This window comes from Dasypus novemcinctus, chromosome 10 (genome assembly GCF_030445035.2).
Source record: "Dasypus novemcinctus isolate mDasNov1 chromosome 10, mDasNov1.1.hap2, whole genome shotgun sequence".
NCBI lineage: Eukaryota > Metazoa > Chordata > Mammalia > Cingulata > Dasypodidae > Dasypus > Dasypus novemcinctus.
The window spans coordinates 58,811,414-58,833,322 of NC_080682.1; the positions used below are offsets into that span (position 1 = coordinate 58,811,414).

Genomic DNA, 21,909 nt, shown 5'->3' on the forward strand with positions numbered 1-21,909 from the left:
GTTCTCCCATACGGTAGGCGGAAGCCCTATCACTTGAGCCACATCTGCTTCCCCCAGCTATGTTTTTAATTCCTTATCTTTTAGCCGTATGTACTGAAATTTAACACATGAAGTGATAGATTTGAAATTTTCTGGGGTGGAAGCAAAAAATAGGTGGAAGCAAGGAGGGGCTGGGGTATAGAAGAAATAAGATTGGCCAAGAATTGACAAGTGCTGAAAGTGGATAATGGGTACATGGGAGTTCATTATTCCAATCTCTCTACCTTTTTGTGCTTTGAAATCTTCCACATTAAAAAGACAATAAAGTTTTCAAAAGCGTTTAGTTCAATTTCTGACTTGTCTACAGTTTATGGTAATTAGCAAATTCATTTACCAGAGCCTGATTTTCTTGTATTAATATTTTTAAGGAGTACCATTCAAGGTACAAACCACACTCCTATTAACATGTAAACACTAACTTTCTTACTGTTTAAAACTTCCTTATGTAAGTGCTGCAGTGTCAGATCAACCAATTCAACTATGATGTTCTACAAGTATTCACAATAATTCTCAACCACTTCACTTAAGTCAGTGCTTAACAGCAATATACCATCTGACTAATACTCAGTTTCAGACACACAGTTATGAAAGAATTTTTTATTAAGTACAATTTCATATTTAAAAGAACTTCCAACCTTACAAATGTGATTGGATATTTAGTATACATAATTTATTTTTTAAATATACAAGTTATACATTAACACTAGAAACGCAGTCCCCAAAATATTCAATAAAGATGTCTGGATGACACTTATAGAACTGACCTAGCAATTTTTTCTTCTCCTTGGCAGACAGTTTTGAATCTCCATCAATAGTTTTTAGTAAGTTCAACAGCTCATCTTTGGTTGTCTTCTGTGTACTACTGGAATAATCATTTTGATCCATTCTCTGGCAATAAATATACCCTTAAAGTTTAAAAGTAAAATATTCAGTTAATGAATTGATTTCTGATTTAACTTGGAAAATCAAGCAATATTTTTATATTTATGTTTTTTCTCCCCATTTTGTAAAATGCATGAAGATGTTCAGCACCTGCTGACTTCAAAGCTTAGTCAAGTTGCTTTTTGATATGAGGTTCTCTGCTAAGTATGGATATTTTTTAAGAGAATGTTTAGAGTTTAGGCTGAAATTAAAATGCAATATTTGTAGCAACTTAAGTAAACTCTAGGTATTTGTGTTTGGAAGACCATGAAAATATTTCTCAGGTTACCTGTGTCTCTGTTTGGATCTCTTCCCTTCTGCATGGCCATGAGCTTAACACTAACAATTTTATGTAGAGTTCCAGGAATCTTAAGAAAAAGAAGGAACATGGCACATTATTCAAATGCATTTTAATCTAGTGATCTACATCATAAGATTAATGTAACTACTTTCAGAGCTTTACCTTAAAAACATCTTTTTGATGATCAATTAAAAAGAGTACTAGAAGATCAGTTTTGCCTTTGGATACATTTTTATTGTCAATGATGGCTTTCGAGAATATCCTTTTCACAACCATTCGGTTGTCACTCTATAAAAACAAAACAAAGCATAACCCTGTAGTATACATTTAAAAGAAAAAATTTTTCATTTTTCTTTTTACTGTATTTTAAAAAGAAAAATTTTAATATAGAAGGGGATATTAAATATTAATAGCTATTCATTATCCATTTCAGCATATTTTGATATTACAGATATGGAATAAAATTAACAATAAGAAAAAAGACTTACTTCTTCCTGTAATTTAAATTCAGAAGGATGTGCTGCAACAGCCATGAAATACAGTAGTCTTCTAAATTCTTCTCTCTTTTGAGACTCCAAAAGCTTTAGAAAGAGCTGAGTAGCTTCTAATGCTATTTCAGTCTTCCCATTCACTTTAGGAAAAACAAAACAAAACTTGATTCATTTTTTTTTAAACTTTATTTTTTATTTTTTTTAAAGATTCATTTTATTCCCCGCCCCCGTTGTCTGCTCTGTGTCCATTTGCTGTGTGTTCTTCTGTATCACTTGCATTCTCAGTGGCAGTGGGAAGCTGTGTCTCTTTTTGTTGCATCATCTTGCTGCATCAATCAGCTCTCCTTGTGTGCAGCACCACTCCTGGGCAGGCTGTACTTTTTTTCTGCACGGGGCAGCTCAATGTGGGGCACACTCCTTGCATTAGTACTCCCCTACACGGGGGACACCCCTGCATAGCACAGCACTCCTTGTGTGTGGCAGAGCTGTGCATGGGCCAGCTCACCACATGGGCCAGGAGGCCCCGGGTTTAAACCTGGGACTCCCATATGGTAGGCGGATGCTCCATCAGTTGAGCCATGTCTGCTTCCCAAAACTTGATTTAAATTCTTGCCAAATATGACTGTATTAAAGGGAATGAAATTCAAGTTGAAGCTTAAGCTAAATAAACTATTAAAAAAATATTTCCAAAAGCAAAAACAAGAAAACAAGGAATATCAATGAATGACCACTACTATAAAAGCAGCCTGCTCTCAAAGTGGCAACTAATATTCTGACACCCTTGTAATGCAGTAGTTTAGGATCTTAAAGCTTACTCTTTGCTTTGTAGATAAATTACGGTTTTCATTAATTAAATACGTTTTGGGGTACACTATGTGTAATGTACCCTGAAAATACTTTCCACCTGAGGGAAAACAGAAAAGAGTCTCTGAAATCCCCAATTTGTTTTCAACAAACCATGTGGAACAGTCTGGCTCATGGGTAGAAGGACAAAACACTGTATATCTGCCATTTTGAAGAGATTTAAGGGGGAGTGGCAGTGGTGCAAGTAATGCTTTCCAACAAAGAAAACTATTGCTTTATGGTTAAGCTGCCAGTGAGTGAGTGCAGCAGTCTCCTGTAGCAGCCAGGAGTTTCCGCATAATTTTAGATCTTGTTAAAATCTCTTTCTAAATCAGCCCTAGAATTCTTTGGAAAAAACCCATAATTTCCATGAATTAATCCATAATCCAGATCCACTCCCAACTTTAAGATTCAATATTTTGATTAACTTGGAGAAAAATTAACTTTTTCCTGATTCCCTCAAAAGACAAATTCTAGTATCTAGTAAGATCTTACTTACCCAAGAGTTCTGCAATCGCATTGTGAACATCAGATAAATGTCTTAACAGAGGTTCCCTGGTACTGTAATATTTGCCAAGGGCATCAAAGAGAAGTTCTTTTATTAAGTCTGTTCTATCTGGTTGCTCAGGGAAGTTTCTGCTTATGTCCACCACCATCTGGTCTGGAAGGTATTCTAAGCAGTCAATTGCTGCAGAAAGCCACTCATCTTCCCTATGGGGGAGTGGGGGAAGCAGATTATTTAATAAAGCAAAGAATTACCAATATACACATAGTACCTAAGGTATTAACCACTTCAAGTTTGTCTCCAGGGTAAATTTCTATACACTTAAGATACAGACAAATGTCATTCTATTTTTTTTTTAGTAGATACCAGGGATTGAACCCAGGACCTCATACATGGGAAGCAGGTGCTCAGCCACTGAGCTCCATCTACTCCCCTAAGTCATTCTTTTTAACATATAATTAGATCAAAGGTAGAAATTTCAGCTTAATATTTATGTGTATTTAGCAAAAACAAGTAATTCACTACTAAAGAGCTGAAAAGGACATAAAAATCCAAACTCTACTATTTTAATTTACAATGGAGACTCAGAAAATCTAAGTTACTTGCTCAAGATCCCAGACAGGACTAGATCTCTGATCTGATTCGTAGACCAGTATTTTTCCAATACCATGTTGCTTATTTCAGAGATCTATGTATGAGCTATCATCTCTCACACTTTGGGCTAGGAAAGATGAGAGGAAGATAAAGTTTCAAAATAATTAAATGTTAATTGCCATTTCTAGTAAAATGCCAGCTAGCAGCTTCAGAAAAATGTTAAATTTCAAGAAATAAAATAGCTAACTTATATTTTCATATGTTGCTTCAGGTTGTAGAAATATAAATTATTAAAGGAAAGTAAGTTTATCATATATGCAGAGTTCCATAACTGTTTTGTTGGGATTAACTTTTTCACACAATGTTTTAAACTACCTACCTTTGACATTCAATTGTTTAACAGTTCATGAAAATGTAGAACTGGTAAAGTGCTGAAAATGTTAGGTTATATTTCTTTTTAAACATTTCCAATGCCCTAACTGGAATGCTAGCTGCTAAGGCAAAATAATTAAAAATTAAATAACCTAGAAAATACAAGAACTTATTTTAACCTTTAATAATTTTACTTAGGGGAGTGGGTATAGTTCAGTGGTTGAGCACCTGCTTCATAAGTATGAGTTCCCAGGCTCAATCCCTGGTACCTCCTAGGGGAAAAAAAAAACAAATAATTTTACTTAGGAGAAGAGTCTCAGAATTGTGAGGAATATAAAACTCTTTCTTAAGGGGAAAAAACCATAATTCCCTTGGCACTTGAAATTAACCCGTAAGAATTATATTCAGGGAATGGTAGTCAGAAGTGAGAGCAAAAGCGACTTTCATTATATTTCTTTTTGAATGGTTTATATATCATGTACAATTTCTAAAATTATACTAGTTAAGTAAAAAAATTCATATTTAACAGGCATTCTAGGAGTACAAAAGTTTATGTAGCCCATGAATTCATCAAATCTTTTCCAGGTCCATTGAAAGAACCTTTTAACAAGGATAAGATAATGGAGCAAAATCATTTTCTTTACTTGATGAGCAAGTAAGTTATATGAATGTAATGAATACGAATAAAAATTACTATGAAAAATTATGAAAAAAAATTTTTTTTTAAAGATTTCTCTCCCCTTCCCCCTCCCCAGTTGTCTGCTCTCTGTGTCCACTCGCTGTGTGTTCCTTCTGTGACAGCTTCTATCCTTATCAGCAGCACTGGGAATCTGTGTTTCTTTTTGTTGCATCATCTTGTTGTGTCAGCTCTGTGTGTGCGGTGCCATTCTTAGGCAGGCTAAACCTTCTTTTGCGCTGGGCGGCTCTCCTTACAGGGCGCACTCCTTGCGCGTGGGGCACCCCTGCGTGGCACGACACTCCTTGTGCGCATCAGCACCGCGCATGGGCCAGCTCCACACGTGTCAAGGAGGCCTGGGGTTTGAACTGCAGACCTCCCATGTGGTAGGCAGACACCCTATCCATTGGGCCAAGTTCGCTTCCCTGAAATTTAGTATTCTAACTTTGACCATAGTAACTTTGTTCTTTACTTTCTCATGAAATAACAATAAATAATGCCAAACTGACGATATTTATCTGATCCTATGGAAAGAATTCAAAAGATTATTTTAAAACCATTATCTATGATCTACCTACAAATACACTCAAATTAGTACACATATTTCCACATACTGAGAGTCGCTATAAGCCTTGAGAATCCCTCGATCCAGATAGCTACTATCGTAGATCAAGTCAGGAGGCCTCTTGGGTTGAGGAACTTTAGGTACAACCTCTTGCTGTCTGAGTAAGGACTCAAGAAGTGGAAGGTCTACAAGTTGTAGTAGGCGCCCAATTGTTTCCTCTCGCCATACTTCACCAATAACTAGAGGAAAAACAACAGGGTGAAAAGGAACAACAGTTAGCTCACCACAGTATTTGTCTAGGCAGGTCTAAGTCCATACATTTGTGAGGAAAAAAGAAAAAAGGTCAACCTTATGAAGTGCTTTCTTTAACAAGGTAAAACAATTCAAGGTTTGTTTAATGTGTAGGAAAACAGACTTTGGACAATAGGAATTCTTTTAATGCTTTATACAATTCTTTTAACGCTTTATACTGTAAACACAATCTGTCAGAGATAAGAGATCAAGTCATATAACATGTTAATAAGGACTTTGGAAGAAGAAAATGAGTCATTCGATTTTAAAAAGTGGTTTGAAAGTATTGGCTGCAGATTATTCCAGTCAGAGTTTCCACAACTGGATGGGGGAAGGAGGGTAGAAATCAAAGTCATTAAATTACATTTCATTGCCACAGACAAGGAAGAACATAAGAATTCTGTTAATGTTCTAATATACTTTTCAGATTTTTATTTAATCTAATAAATCTTAGGGAAGAAACATCTGAGAGCATATTTTAAATAAACAAAATTCTGCATGCGAAACATTTCAGATTTGAACTTCTGCCAACTGATAGGACAAAAGTCAGTGTTCAAGAACTGCAACACTGATTTATTTGTTAAAGATAATAGACCTCTGTTAAAACTTAGCATAAAAAAAAACTTAGCATAAAAAGCTTTAATACATAGTGTGCTCTTTCTTTGCTCTCTGAATATTTAAATTCTAAGAAAGGTTAAGATTGAAACATTTTAAATAATTTTATTTTGAAGTTACTCCTCTATTTCATATCTCATATTATCTTTAGCTTACCTTCTGGAGACAGGGTTGCAGAGCTATTTACATTAGGGAAGTTAGCTGGCTTTAAACTCAGATTTTTCCACAGATCCTCTAAACTTGCTGATTTCAAATCAGATGACTTAAATAATGCTTCTGCATACCTAAAATAAAATTTCATATTGTTTGTTCATAAACCCTCAGAAATATTTTAGTATTTGAGAGCTAGAGTTTCTAGAGAAAAAAAAAAAACCCACAACAAATGCAAATTTTAAGAGTGGAATAAAATACAAAACAAAACAAAACAAAACAAACACCATCTTTTTCAAGCCTAAATATACAACTCTAAATAAATTCTCCTTTGAATATTTATGTAGATTTAAGTAATTCAATGACTGAAATTTTAGTTAATTTTAAAACATAAACAATCAAATTCACTCTATTTCTAGTGCATTCATTGGTGGATAGTGCTCATTGTTTTCCAAAAACAGATCTATAATCCTTTATCTACAAATTTGAAATGCAAAAATTTTTGAAACATCAATTTATTCGAAACTCATATTGAGGGAAGCAGATTTGGCTCAACAGACAGAGCGTCCACCTACCACATGGGAGGTCCAGGGTTCAAACCCAGGGCCTCCTGATCCGTGTGAGGAGCTGGCCCACGTGCAGTGCTGATGTGTGCAAGGAGTGCCGTGCCACCCAGGAGTGTCCCCCACATAGGGGAGCCCCACGTGCAAAGAGTGCACCCCATAAGCAGAGCCGCCCAGCACAAAAAAAAAAGCACAGCCTGCCCAGGAGTGGTGCTGCATACATGGAGAGCAGACACAGCAAGAAGACACAACAAAAAGAAAACAAATTCCCAGTGCCGCTGACAAGAATCCAAGTGGACACAGAAGAACACAGAGTGAATGGACAGAGAAAGCAGACAATTGGGGAGGGAGAGGGGAGAGGAAAAAAAAAAAAAAAAAAGACCTAGGAGAAAAGGGAGCTGAGGTGGCGCAAGAGAATGATTGCCTCTCTCCCACTGTGGAAGGTCCCAGGATCAGTTCCTGGAGATACCTAATGAGAATACAAGCAGACAAAGAACACACAGCAAATGGACACAGAAAGCAGACAATGGGGGAAGGGGAAGAGAAGTAAATAAATCTTTTAAAAAAATACTTGCAAGTCAATACACTAAAACTCTGACTTTAGGTCAGATCTGAATTATAAGAGCTTCAATTACAGTGTCACATCTACAGTTAGCTGTAAGAAATAAAGAGGAATAGGTATGGGAAGCAGATGTGACTCAAATGATAAGGCCTCTGCCTACCATATGGGAGATCCCTGGGCCCTTCTGGTGAAAAAGAGGAGAAAGCATGCCTGCACGGGGAGCCAGTGCCCATGCAGTGAGCCACATGCCCACATGAGTTCCTGCGTGGTGAGCCAGTGCCTGTACGAGTGAGTTATGTGCAGCAAGATGATGACACAACAAAAGAGAGACAAGGGGAGAGTGAAAGTGAAGCACAGCAGAGACCAGGAAATGAGGTGGCACAATTGACAGGGAACCTCTCTCCACATCAGAGCTCCCCAGGATCGAATCCCTCTGGATCCTAGAGGAGAAAGATGAGAAGATAAAAAAGAGAAACAGATACAGAAGATCACACAGCAAATGGACACAGACAGTAAAAACAGCAGGGCAGGGAAAAAAAATTAATCTTTCATTATGTAATTACCCACATCCACTTCAGTCACTGGGTTTTACAATTCTTTCTCCCCTGTCTTCTTTACATCTGTATATGTTATATGAAGCCATTTGCACCCCAGCTCCCACTTGTCTTTCAAGCTTCACATCTGCCACTTTCTGGATTCTAGTAATCTCTGCAGCTTTCCCTGCCTTTACCTTCTCTCTGTTCTCATTCTACCTTGTATATATAAACTCTTTAACATATTTTAACACTATTAATGTAACGAAGCAGGAAAAAAAAGTTTTTGATCATTTCTTCTACATAAAATGAATAAACAAGAATTCTAGGAGATACCCAATAAAATTAACAAAAGTTCACTGCAATACATCAAATTTACCCACAGATCTGAATTGTAGCCTAATTTACTGTTTAGAAAGTAACACAGAAGACAGACAGCATCTCAGAAAAAGAGACAGAATCCTGCTAATATCCCCGAGTTAGTCTAACATCATATACTAACCTGGAAGGTGAATATAGTTTGTTCTCTTTGCCTAACTGACTGTCTTGGTCAGGTATTGTGGTAAACCTATAAAGGCTGCAACTACTATCTTCAAATGTAGGTTTTTTGTCTTTTCCAAAGACTTTGGTTGGAACTGCTTCAAACACTTTGTAGTCCATAAGTGCTTGACACACTTTCACCACTTTGGCCCGAGGAATATCTACATCACCAAAATACTTATTCTGAATTAGGTGAGAAAAAATGACATCCACAGCTTCTGAACCAACAAAGCAGTCATTGTGCCGTTTTAAATGGTGCCTTCGTCTCTTCACTTCCACCTGTGCGTGAAGGGTGCTTATAATGCTGCTCCATATATATGTGGCTCCAAATGGCTTCTGGGCCACAGTGAAACCTGGAAAGGGAAAAAAATAGCAGAGTAACTGAGATTTAGTATCTTGTTCATATGTAGTAAGGTCTAAGCAATCTTTAAACCAAAAGTGATGATTTCCAAAGTTATTAATAAGGACCAAGTTTGAGGTCAGCTTAATACTGAAATATTAAATTATTAATAGCAATTTATTTTTTAAATGCAGTGCTTACCAAATGCCAAAAACTCTTCTATGTGCTAGGATACAACAGTAAACAAAAGCAAGTCCTCATGGACTTACAGTTTGTGGGAGGATACAGATAATATGTGTTAGGTCAGTGCTAAGAGGGAAAAATAAAGCACAGGGAGAAAATGCTATTTTAAACGGGATGTCAAGAAAGACCTCTCTGATAAGAGTATCTGAGGAGAAATTTTAAAGGAAGCAAGCTGTGCATATATCTGGGGACAGAACAGACAGAACAGAAGAACCTAGGCCATGAGGTGGGTGTGTGCCCTACTAGGACAACAGGAAGGTGGCCAGCACATCCTGAGAGGAATAAGCAACAGCGAGAACAGTAGAAATGAGATAAAAGTGGGAGTGGAGATGGGGCTGGGAGGGGGGGTGCCGATCAAGCAGGATCTCAGGGCATATATGATAATGTGCAGTGCACTGTTAGGTACCTTACATAAATCATCTAATCTGCACAGCAGCCCTGTAAGGGAGATACCACCTCTACTGGAGAGACAGAAAACAGATCCGCAGAAGTTAAGGGTAATTTCCAAACATCATGATGTAAGAGGTAGGCTTGAGGTTTGGTCTCATGGTCTACATGACTTCGAAGCATTTATCAGTCTCATATATAGGGATGTATCTATACATACATACACACAGAATCATATATATATATATATATATATATATAATGGTTACACGAATAGATTTTTTAAGCTTCCTATTATTCAGGCTTACAGATGTCTCTATTTTATTTAAACACAGAATATACCTTAAAAAAATATACATTTATTCCTGCCCTCCCACTATCACCACCACTTGTACTTGTTGTCTACTCTCTGTGTCCATTCGTTGCACATTCTTCTGTGTCTGCTTGTCATCTTTTCTCGTCTTTCTCTTTAGGAGGCACTGGGAACCGATCCTGGGACCTTCTGACATGGGAGAGAGGCACTCAGTCACTTGAGCCACTTAGCTCTCTGGTTTGTTGTGTCTCTCACAGTCTCTCCTCTGTGTCTCTTTTTTGTTGTGTCATCTTGTTGTACCATCTCTCCATGCCACACGGGCTAGATCTCCGCACCACATGGGCCAGCTGACTTTCACCAGGAGGCCCTGGGAACCGAACCCAGGACCCTCCGTAGGGTAGGTGGGAGCCCAATCTCTTGAGCCACATCTGCTTCCCTGAATATACCCTTTTATGTACTACACTTTCCAATGATCCTCTGAAAGTTTAGTGGTCCTAATTTTTAAGGCCCCACTTTTGTTAAATATATTATTTCCTTAATTTTTAGAATATTTTAGCAGAGAAATTGAAAAATTATTACTTCAAGATAATCTAAAAAGGAAAACACTATACATCAGTACAACAGTAAGGATTAAGGAGAATGATAATTAAAGAAACTGCTACCTAAAATTACCTTCCTATCATTTAGACAAAATAGAATGTGGAAGATAGAAGCATCTGGTAAGTTCCTGAAGGAGATTAAAATTCTATTTAAATACACTGGAGTCAAATTTTTTTAGTGGGTGATTTGAACTTCATCTTTGTGTTGCAGTGAATGAATATAGTGACTTGCTATACTATACTCACTTATAGCATCATTGTGTTACATAGCTCCTGGGCATTTTAACAACTTCATGGTAATTACTAAAATACAAACACACACACACAGCCCTTTACTATTTATTTGTATATTTCCAATACCAAAAATAAATGGGTAATTTACCACCCACCCATTACTATGATGCTAATTTAAAATTATCAGCTAGATTGTTTTTAATTATCAAAATTGAAGATACTTCATAAACCAGCACTAAATAAGGAAGAAAATAATTGTTGCCAGTCTTCCAAATATTAAACAAGCAGACTGAAGAATGGAGAATTAACTAGGTAAGTCAAGCTGGAATTAGATTTACTCCGGTACAGTATCAAGTCTCTACTGAATAAACCCAGAATATGGCCTTTGATAGAATCTCAAAGTAAATCCAGGTCATTCCCGGTTTCCAGAACCCAGGAGTAGCTACACTATTGTCAGCTACAATGACTTAATAAGAGAAGGGTTAGCAGCGAATACTCTTAACTTCCTGAACTACCAAAAAATTTAACTGAGATTTCAATGAACTTAATGCCTACTCTTTAATCTTTTTTCAAATCTTCATTGTATTATTAATAATAGCTAACATTTGCGACTTCCAATGAGATAGGCTCTGCCTTCTCTCATTTAATCCTGATAAACTCTGTGGAATAGTTATTAATCTATTTTGAGGAAATTGAAGCAGTCAGACTAACTTGCCCTTGGTTACATAGCTAGTAAATTTATACTAGATTTTCATAGTACTTAAACGTAACATTAAAAGTCAGCTACTAGATTAATAGTTTTAGTGTTAACATGTCAGTGGATTCTTCGATAAAGTGAAATAGCTGAAAGAGAGTCCAAGAGATTAAAAGAAATAAAAATGAACAATTCTAAGATTTGTGAACCTTTACCCAAACTACTTAAAAACACTTTGAAGCAGATGTGGCTCAAGCAGTTGAGCCCCCACCTCCCACGTGGGAGGTCCTGGATTCAGTTCCCAGTGTCTTCTGAAAAAAAAAAACAAAACAAAAAAACAACAAGCAAAACAAACAAAAGAACTAACTCTGGGGAGCTGATGTGGCTCAGTGGTTGAGTACTGACTTCCCACATAGGAGGTCTTGGGTTCAATTCCCAGCCCCCAGGACCTCAAAAACCAATAATAATAATTAAAAATAAAAGCACTTAGCAGTCACTACTCCTAAAATAAGGCAGGATATCAGATAAATTGCTATAAAAAATACTATCTGCAGTTTATAACAGTAAGACAGGAAAGGGCAATAGATAAGGTACAAACTTGAAGAGATAAAGATTGTACTGTAGGTCCCAGTAAAGCAGATTTCTGGACTAGTGATAGTATTGAAGATGAAGCATATTATTTGTAGTTCGAGCTACAAGTATAGCAAATAAATCCTCAAAGAGAAGGCTGAGAAACTTATTAATTTGAGATAAATAAAAACAACTGAAGTGGGTGAAGCTGGTAAGAGTGAGGGGATATACAGCTTCAATGACGTGGAAAAGGCTAATCCTCACAGGGGAATTAAGAGGTAAAAAATAACTTGCTGCTTAAATGTGGGAATTCAGGAAGTTTTGCAGGTTGGATAACACTACATAAAAGATTAGAGAACAGGTTGGAGCAGGATAGTAGGCACCTGCAAACCACACGATGTTTCCCGGAGTCCTCCCAGCCCTTTCAGGTCCCCTCTGTTCTCTCTTGACCATTAATTCCCAGCCATTGCATCATGGGATATTACCTATCGAGCACCGCCACCCACAGACCCAAACTAGCTCGTGTACATACAGGTATTTTAATACATAACATGCCCAGGACTTCACAAATTAAGTATGCCAAAACCCACACTAGGAAACCTGTTTTCTTAATGTTGATTTTACCAGATGTACAGATTCCCCAACATGCTGGTTTGAAACTTTTTATCAGCATCTAAGTCAAAAGAGTTGAAATGAATATTGTTAGAGCAGACCATGGCCCAGTAAGACGACTTATTGTGATTTCCAAACACGATTCAAGAGACCAGAAGTATACAATGAGTGCTTTATAAGTCTAGCAATCAGAATTTAAGCTTCAGTGTGCCCTCAAATCTCAGCTGCATAAGAGCTGGCCAACTCTTTAAAATTCATCACTATCAACATATTGATGCTCCCTTATTTGCACAGGGGCAAGTATTTTGTAAAGGCATTGTGACCAAAGGAATCAGTTTGGAGACCAGCCATGATAAACCCCAGATAAGAGACTTATCTCGACTATGTAGGTTTCTTTATCTATTGATACAGGAGTTGAAGACTATGGTATGGTTGGTTTCAATTCTAATTGCTGACTCAAGATTCTAAGATTTGAGAGGCTGGAATTATGCTCCTCTCCATTTAGATATGAACATTGAATACCAAATAAGAGAGGGCAGAACTACAAGTGAGAAATGAAGCAGGAGGAGAAATTTGGCCTTAAAAGATACAGAACTTTTGGGAAGATGGTATCACATGAGACTTTTCTAAAACAAATTGTTTTAAGCTGGCTCTATAGCATACTACACATGATAATTTCTTAAAACAAATTGTTTTAAGCTACATCTATAGCATACTACACATGCTTTTAAGCACTATAATAAATCTAGGCTAGTTATTAATTTTCCAGTAGTCTCATATTTGCTTAAAAACAGTAGCTATTTTTCAAAAGCAAAGATCTGCCCTTCATATTTATTTGAACTCTACCAAAAGTTTAACAATAAATTAAACTTCTAAGACAATATTAAACATTGCCATAACATTTGAAATACTAAGAATTACCTTTGTTTCAAAGAATGCACATTAAATAACTTTACAATCATTTCCTAAAAGTCAAATCATAAAGTAGACAGGTCAAGAAATCACATTTACTCAAAAAATCACAAGGGGGATAATCCGCAACAACTACAATCCATGCAGTAAGCATCAACTGCAGTCCTACTGTGAAAATTATTCAAATAGTATGACTATTTTAAAATCCTTAAACATATAAGCACATTATAAAACTGGACCCCAATGTAATACACACAGAATTACTAAAACATGCTAACTCTAAATGAACATTTAAGAATTTCACTTTCATCCTCAGGATTTAAACTAGACTTATAAAAAATTCAGATAGTTCATGTTTTTCCACAAAACTTTAACTAATGTCTTATTTCTTTCAAAGTTCCTTATAGTTTGGAATGGTTCAGGCCACTTGCCTTATAGATTACCTCAACATAGCACAGATGATTCAACACTTGTAGATTATTGTCACGTACTAAAAAACTTTTTTTAAGAAGAGTTAACCCAATCATTCACAGTGGGTGATTTTATCCCCCATAGGATATTTGGCAATGTCTGGAGATGTTTATCATTGTTACAACTGGAGTGGGGGTGGAGGGTGTTACTGGTGTCTACTGGGATACTGGGATGCTGCTAAACATCCTACAATGCATGGGACAGTCCCGCAACTAAGAAAAGATCAATATGCTGAGGTTAGGAAGCTCTAACATTAAGAAGCTGAATGTTGTCCAGACACAGGAACTTGTGCTAATCCACCAGGCACAGTGCTAGGTGTTGCACATATAAAAAGAACTCAGAGACCTGGGTTCCATTCTTGGTTCCATCACTTAGTAAGAACGCAACCTGGGGCATAATTGCCTAACTGCTGCAAAACAGCTAATTCCACTTCTCTCAGTTATTGTGAGGATATGAGATAATAAACAAAGTGGGTAGCACAGTGCCCAGCAATTAGCAGATGTATAACTAAAAATAAAAGAAACTGTCACAATCAATTGTAATGTGGTATCCTGGATGGAATTCTGGAACAGAACAGGGATATTAGGTAAAAACTAAGGATGTCCAAATAAAGTATGAACTTCAGTTAATACTAATGTACATCAATACTGGTTCATTAATAGTGATAAATGTACTATGCTAATATGAGATGTTAAGGGAAACTAAGTGTAGGGTATATGGGAACTAGGTAACTATTTTCACAACTTTTTTGTAACCCTAATTCTGTTCTAAATTTTTCAAGTTTCTTTAAAAAGGGGGGTTGTCTTTCTTCCTCTTCCTTCCTCTGAACTTAGAGACAGTTCCCACCCTCAAGGAGTTTCCCTTTACTACTCCTACCACCTGGATGATGTGAAGGTCTGAAGAGTATTCAATCAAATAGACCTCGAGGAGATGAGAAGACAAGATGTGATACAGACCAGAGGATTTAACTCTTCATGAGGAAACAGCAAATACATCAATCCTAAATCATTTAGAATTTAAGAGATTTTAAGAATTTATTTTTTCAAAATAAGTTTTAAAACATTACTCACAGAATTGTCAAGACAAAGGAAAAGGACCGTATCTATTGGTCAGCAAATGAAACCTCATGAAAACAGATAAACGTAGAGAACTGCGTTTTGGGTGTTAAAACGGGGCAGCTATGCCTGAATGGAAAAAACTTCCTATACTATGATACCAAGACTGGATCACTTTTACTGGTTATTGATTTTGCTAGTCCAGAGTTTATTTTTCTTCTTGTATGTTATTAGAGGTTTCATACTGAAAACTGAGATTGCCTCTGAAAAGGCGACTGCCGGCAGGTAAAACGAGTTAAATAAATCTCTACTAACAAGCACAATTTTTAAATATGTTGAGAGAAAAAACAACAAAGGTAGGTATTGACGTCTGCTTTAATTCATACAGAATAATGAGATAGCATATGGGAAGTACTTTGAGCTCCCTGGAAAAGTGATACCAGGCAAATTCAAAGAGTTGGGTTACAGTATAAAGGGATAACAGGATAGCATACCACTTTCTTGTACTTGTCTACAGTAAAAGACCAGTGTCTTCAAAGTACCTGCTAAAGATTAACATATAGACCTTATTTCTTATTTCTTCTACATAAATCAGGTCCCTGGTCTTTATAGCCACTTTAATATATGGAAGAATTACTAACAGGTGGAGAAACAAAGCACAAAAATGCTTGCCAGAACACATGGAAAAGGAATGGCAAGAAACCAAGAACTATTGGCTCCCACTACCATGCTGACTAGGACTGTGATAAGGCAACCAAATGGTGGAAGAGGGATTAACAAATGCTAACAGGCCAGGACTCCAACTGCAGCCAAGTGAGAAAAATGGGTCGCTCCTTACCTACCACAGCTGGTGTGCAGAGGACAGTGGTCCTTCCCCTGGACTCAAATATGCTAATCAGCACTTGAACTCTTGCCTCTGAGAGCCATCTACTTGAATTGTGCATGCATATTCCCTTACACCATGTAAGAAGCCTCAAAAATGCCAAAGCCCAGAACTGGCATTTCAACTGTCAGGGAAGAGTGCCATTTTTTAATCAGGTAAAATCTGGCAATTTCCTTCACTCAGAAAGTAAACCTAAAGAATTCTCAATACTGTATCCAAATACCACTTGAAAAGGTTTAAATTCCTAAATGCTGAAGTATTTTCCTTCACGCCACAAGGTAAAACAAGGTGAGAGTTTGAATATAGTTATCATGTGCTTATCTGAATCCTTAAAATGGGAGAGTAAGGGCAATATTAAGACCTCTCAGAAAAGTACAAATGAAAAGCGGTTTTTAATCAAATTTATCATTAGCATTTTGAAGATTACAAGGAGCATTAATTAGTAACTCAATCGCAAGACTAGGACTTCTGAGACGCACCCATTTGACCTAAGCGAGTTCACAGACCACTGTCACCTTGAAGAGTCATAGTTTCACTGGTTGGTGCTTTACCAAAAAAGGCTATTGTCAGATGAGGGCCCAATACCTAGACCACTCCGAACTGCAGCTCCAGAAAAGTCCGCAACTGATCGAAAAGGGGGAGGGGACGGGGAAGCCAAGCAATAACGAAATCTTCCAGCAGTCACCTGAGCCACTTCCGTTTACTGAGTTATAGATATACTAGTATCAGAATTTTAGAACTGGGATCTTCGGATTCCAATCAGTTGTTTGAGCGTTTGAAGAATCAGAGACCCTAAGCAAAGTATCCCAAAAGATTTGAGTAAGCTGGTGGTGGAATCCACCACCTTTTCTCCTAATGCCCATTAATTAAAAGAAGAAAAGCAGAAACATCTATTCCCCGAAATACTACTTATCCACATCAGAAAGTGTACCCAATAAATACCTTTGATGCCAAGTACCGGCCAGTAGAGCTTATATAACAGAAACCTCCCCCTCTCTCCAAGGAAAAGTCTGGGAAGACGAGCATGATTCCTAAGTCCTACCAATCAGCAGAACAAAGTGGGCAAGAAAGGCACTCGGCCCATGGCCACACTGTGGTGCCAAAGCTGGTGGCTGAGATGACGGGCAAAGAGCTATACGAATTTCCAAATATCGTTATACTTCGTCACCAGTAATGATGTGGTCCATATGCTAGAGACCCACTGCGAGTGCCTGGAACGTAACGGGCGCACAACGCAACGCGCGGTGAAGTTAAAAAGTTTGGGCAACTTGGACAAAAGCTGGGCTGTGAGGGCAAACCCGCGGCGGCGTCCGCGCACGAGCGCGAGAGGCACCCGACCCGCCGCAGCTGTGCGGGGCTCGCCCAGGCGCCGCGGGCCGGCGGCTTCCCGGAGGCGGCGTGTGGGGGCTGGAGCGGCGCGCGGCTCGCCCCCGGCGCCGCGCCACGAGCGAGGGGCACAGCCGGGGCCTCCCCCCGCGCCGGTCCTGCGCGTCCCCCGGCACGTACCTGGAGGCCTCTGCGCGGGGCTCTGGAGGGCCGAGTTCAGCGCGGCCGCCTTCTCCCGCACCGTGGCCATGGCCGCTGCCGCCGCCGCACCGCCGAGGCAGCCCCCGCGCCACGGAAGCCAGTTAACCGGCCCGGGCGGGGCGGAGCCCGCCAGCCCCCGCCCACGGGCGGGCCCACGGGCGGGCCCACGGGAACCCCTCCAGCTGCGGGTCCCGTGCCCGCCTGGGGCCGCGTGGAGAAGGTGTGTCCGCCGCGTCCCCTGCCCTCGAGCAGCCCTCGGGGCCGGCCCGACGCGGGCGGGCGGCCGGGGAGAAGGTATTTCTCTGCGCCCCGCCTAGGGTGCGCGCGCCGCAGCCCGAGTGGCCCGCGCCCCGCGGCGCCGCGTTACCGCCCAGCTGCGCGACTCACGAGACCACCTGGTTCCAACCACGTGCCGATGTAGGTTAACGCTGGGACTAAGCAAGCTACTTAAACTCTCTGTGCCTCAGTTTCCTCACCTGTGACGCGGAGGTAATATTAGTATCCTCTTCAGCAAGTTATTTGTGAGGACTGTACAAACTTATCCATGTTAAGCTCTGGGTCTGGAACATACGTGCTTTAATGATGTCGCTGTCATAAAAGCAGTGAGTTCCTTACATATCCCTCCCTGTACAGAACAAACAAATCCTTATCCCGCCCAGGAGAGCAAGGTCCAGAGGTCATAGTCTGGAGCGTAGCGAAACACCGTGGCGCTGGCTGCCAAGGAAATCTGTGCCTATTCAAAGTACCGCCGGGTCGGGTGGAGAGGGGCAAGCTCTCCATGAAAAGGGGGAGTTGGACTAAAGAAGGAAAGAAGGTGGGGATGGGGGGCGGGAGTGTCAGGGAGTGGAAGGGCTGTTAGTGGGAAGCATCTTAGTTGTCCGGGAGGTTGAGGCCAGGGAATCCGGAGTTTCAAGACTGGGGTAGGCGACACGGAAGCTGGAGTTACCTCTGAAAGGGTGAGGGTCTAAGAGACCAATAATCCGATTGCCAGATATTTGCCCACTTTTTCAAGTTCAGGAATTTTGCAGTCATTTTAAATCTTTGGTATACGTATAATATTAAATGTCTTTTCTTAGAAAGGAGGATGCTTGTGTGATCTGGTTATAAATTAGAACGGAGTCGAAGTGGGAGTTAATGAACTAAGCTTATTTGAAAAAGCTCTTACACGTGGTTGTTTCAGAGAGTACATACTGAGAAGCTAAGTAAGGAGGAGGGTTTAGTGGATGGGGCATGGGGGGCAGTTCCTTCTAAAACTTACAGAAGGTTGCCAGCTGGTAGGTCTTCTTTTATTTTTTAATACTTATTTTTTTATTCACTCCCCCCTGCCCCCCATGGCTCCCTCGTCTGTCTGCCCCTCTTTAGGAAATAGTGGGAATCCAACTGGGCTTCACCTGGGGGAGGCAGGCACCCAACTGCTTGAGCTGATCCACTAGGTAAGTCTTTTTCTAGGTACACTCTTCCCCTAGTGGTGGTAAACTTGGCCTCAGGTATGTTTGAGAAATTTCCTTTGTCATTTCTCAGTTTGCTAACAGAGATAAGTAAGACTCAGGACCTGTTTCAGGTATCCTATGGATAAGTTAACCATGCTGCATAACTGAACGTACTAATTGGGAGCGGGGAAAAAAAAAACTCATCCTATTTTTGAAAATAGATCTTGACAAACATTAGCATTTTGAAAAAGTCAGGTGAGATACCTTATATAATTTTTCACCAGCTCGTGCTGTATTTGTGTACCTCATTTGAAATACTGTATTTCTTCTTCTCTACCTATCTGCATTCTGTCTACCGTGGGGGCCTAATCCAAATCTCACCTTCTTTACTGGACATATTTTTACAGGTCATCCTGATATATTCCTTTCCTAGCTGCAATTGGCACTTACTTGGCCCCTTATTGTATTCTTATCTCTGTTTTAGCATTTATGTCTTGATTGCCTAATAAAATTGGAAGATTGTCCAGGGCAGGGAGTTTATTTTAACCACTCAGGTTTCTTTCATCATCTGTACAGTGTTCGATGTATACTAGATGCCTTGATTGTTCTCATCAAAATATCATACTTTTTAAAGGTTAATATTTATGAACCTATAGATTTTTTTTAAAAACACCCTCATATCTAACAGGTATTATAAACAGTATATTAAGTGGAAGGAAATTTCCTTCATCCTTTTCTTTTTCAAAAAACAAATAGATTTTCCTGATATATATTAATAAAGCATAGAGTTCATTCAGAGTGTACAATCAATGGTATTAATATTTGGTATAATCACATAGTTGTGCATTCATCACTTCATCTGCTCTCTGTGTTGACTTGCTATGTGTTCTGTGTCTGCTTGCACCCTCAGTGGAAACTCCGTCTCATTTTTATTGCATCATCTTGCTGCATCAGCTCTGTGTGTGTGTGGCGCCACTCCTAGGTGAGCTGCACTTTTTTGACATGAGGCGGCTCTCCTTGCAGGGCGCACTCCTTGTGTGTGGGGCTGCCCTACGCGGGGACACCCCTGCGTGGCTTGGCATTCCATGCACGCATCAGCACTGCACATGAGCCAGCTCATGGCATGGGTCAGGAGGCCCTATCAGACCCTGAACCCTTCCATGTGGTAGGCGGATGCCCAGCTTCTTGAGCCACATCTGCTTCCCCAATCTCTTTAAATGTGATTGGTTTGTTAAATTCTTGTATTTTTAAAATAGATTTATTTTATTTATCTCTCCCCATCCCCTCGTTGTTTGCACTTGCTGTGTCTGTTAGTCTTTTGGTTTTTTTTAGGAGGCAGCAGGAACTGAACCTAGGACCTCCTGTGTGGGAGGGAGGTGCCTAATCCCTTAAGCCACCTCCATTCCCTGCTTTGTTTGTGTCTCTCATTATGTCTTTTCTCTTGTGTCTCTTGTTGCATCATCTTATCACATCTTCTCACAGTGTCTACCCGTTCTGCCAGCTTGCTGTCCTGCTCGTTGTCTTTAGGAGGCCCTAGGAACTTCTGCTCCCTGCTTTGTTGGGACTCTCATTATGTTTTTCTTCTTATGTCTCTTGTTGCATCATTTTGTGTCAACTTGCTGCATTTGTCCATTGCAATAGCTTGCTGTCTTCTTTAGGAGGCACCGGAAACCAAGCCACAGACTTCCCATTTGGTAGGCAGGAGCCCAGTTGCTCAAGCCACATCCACTTCCCAAGTTCTTGTATTTCTTGTCGCATTAGTGTAGGCTGTTTGTTTGGCATGTATGTTGTTGTGTTTCATGTTGTCATTCAGCTCCCTGAGCCCCTGATACATTTTTTCCATTCTTTTCTCTCTCTGTTCTTTTCTCTCTTCAATGTCAGCTGTTCTATCTTTCTTCTATCACTTATTCTTTCTTCTATCATTTTGAGTCTGCTGTTGTATGCCTCTAATACGCTTTTTAAAAAATCTCATCTCTCATGTCTTTCATTTCCATGAGCTCTATTACTTTTCTATTCAGGTTTTGAAATTCTTCTTTGTGCTCACTCTGTCTTCTTGATGTCCTTTATCTCTTTAGCCATATTGTCTTTCATCTCATTGATTTGATTTTGGGAATTTGTGTGCATCTTGTTAATTGTCTCAAATCCTGTGTCTCATCTGGGGCTTTGATATATTCCTTTCCTTGGGTCATGTCTTCCATTTTCTTAGTATGGCTCATATTTTTTTAATAATATCTAGGCACATAATTAGGATGGTGAGTTTACTCAGATGATCAATTTTTCTCTCTTTCATAGGGATTTTGTGGCAGGAGGCAGTGTGTTACTGCTGTTCTTTGATTCTTGGTTCAACCTTGGTCTTTCAGGTTGTCCCTGTTATTTGCTCACAACTGGACTCTAGATTCAGTAATGGGTTGGAGACTTACCTCCCTGGGTCTTGGGGAGGAAGGCTACCAAGCCTGGAAAAAGCCTCTTTTACTTAATTTCATCACATGCACTTCCTGGGTCTGCCAGTAGATGGCACCCTTTTGCAGCTCTCTCAGTTCAATGCCTGGTAGGAGTGGGCTGCAGCCCCAGCTGGATCATTGTTGACAGAGGATCCTGCCTCGAGGCTCAGAGCCTTGCAATTCAAACTTTCTCAGAGACAGCTCTTCACCCTTTGCTGGCAGACCTCCCATTTCCCCAGGTGGGAAATAATTTCACTCCCCTCTATGTCCTCAACAATCAGTCCCAGTTAGCAGAGAGGGAGATTGAGCGGATTGGATCTCTTTAGTCCTGAGCTGGTTCCCAAGGCAAACAATGGCACAACCGTATGAGGCCGGGAAGGGCTCATGGTACACAGCAGTCCATATTTGTGGGTCAAAAACTGAGTGAGCCTTAGGCTCTGTCCCTCTCTCTCCCCTTTCCTGGGGAGGTGGATCCCTGGGGCCCCCTTTGTCTGTAGCTGCTGGCCCAGTGGCCTGAGAATTCAATTGTCTTTAATGTGGGGGAGAGTGCCAGCAGTAGCAGCTGCCACTTGTAACTCACAGTTTGACGTATGATTTTTTTCCTTTATCCTTCTCTCTTCTGGGTAGTGTCCAGCCT

General features: G+C 39.8%; 1 protein-coding gene and 1 long non-coding RNA gene across 5 annotated transcripts in view; one reads left to right on the top strand and one right to left on the bottom strand.

The window, feature by feature from the left end:
- Positions 1 to 621: 621 nt before the first annotated feature.
- DEPDC7 (DEP domain containing 7) lies at positions 622 to 18,008 on the bottom strand. Of its 2 annotated transcripts, none has more exons than XM_071218122.1 (9): positions 17,878 to 18,008; positions 8,524 to 8,914; positions 6,370 to 6,497; positions 5,357 to 5,546; positions 3,095 to 3,306; positions 1,750 to 1,892; positions 1,424 to 1,549; positions 1,250 to 1,328; positions 622 to 944 (listed from the first exon to the last, which is right to left on the bottom strand). In XM_071218122.1, the coding sequence occupies exons 2-9, from the start codon at positions 8,679 to 8,681 to the stop codon at positions 730 to 732; spliced, it is 1,251 nt and encodes a 416-aa protein (XP_071074223.1). In that variant the 5' UTR covers positions 8,682 to 8,914; positions 17,878 to 18,008; the 3' UTR covers positions 622 to 729. The 2 variants fall into 2 exon arrangements, with proteins under 2 accessions (XP_071074223.1, XP_058161581.1); XM_058305598.2 differs by lacking the exon at positions 17,878 to 18,008 and adding an exon at positions 17,381 to 17,508.
- Positions 17,618 to 21,909, top strand: part of LOC131280040 (uncharacterized) — a 44,892-nt gene continuing 40,600 nt past the window's right edge. The window contains exons 1-2 of one of the 3 annotated variants that reach the window (XR_011649925.1): positions 17,618 to 17,890; positions 18,764 to 18,834. This is a non-coding gene — a long non-coding RNA (uncharacterized lncRNA). Of the gene's footprint in view, positions 17,891 to 18,119; positions 18,216 to 18,763; positions 18,835 to 21,909 lie in introns of those variants that run through there. The other 2 variants (XR_011649924.1, XR_009187603.1) reach the window with 2 other exon arrangements.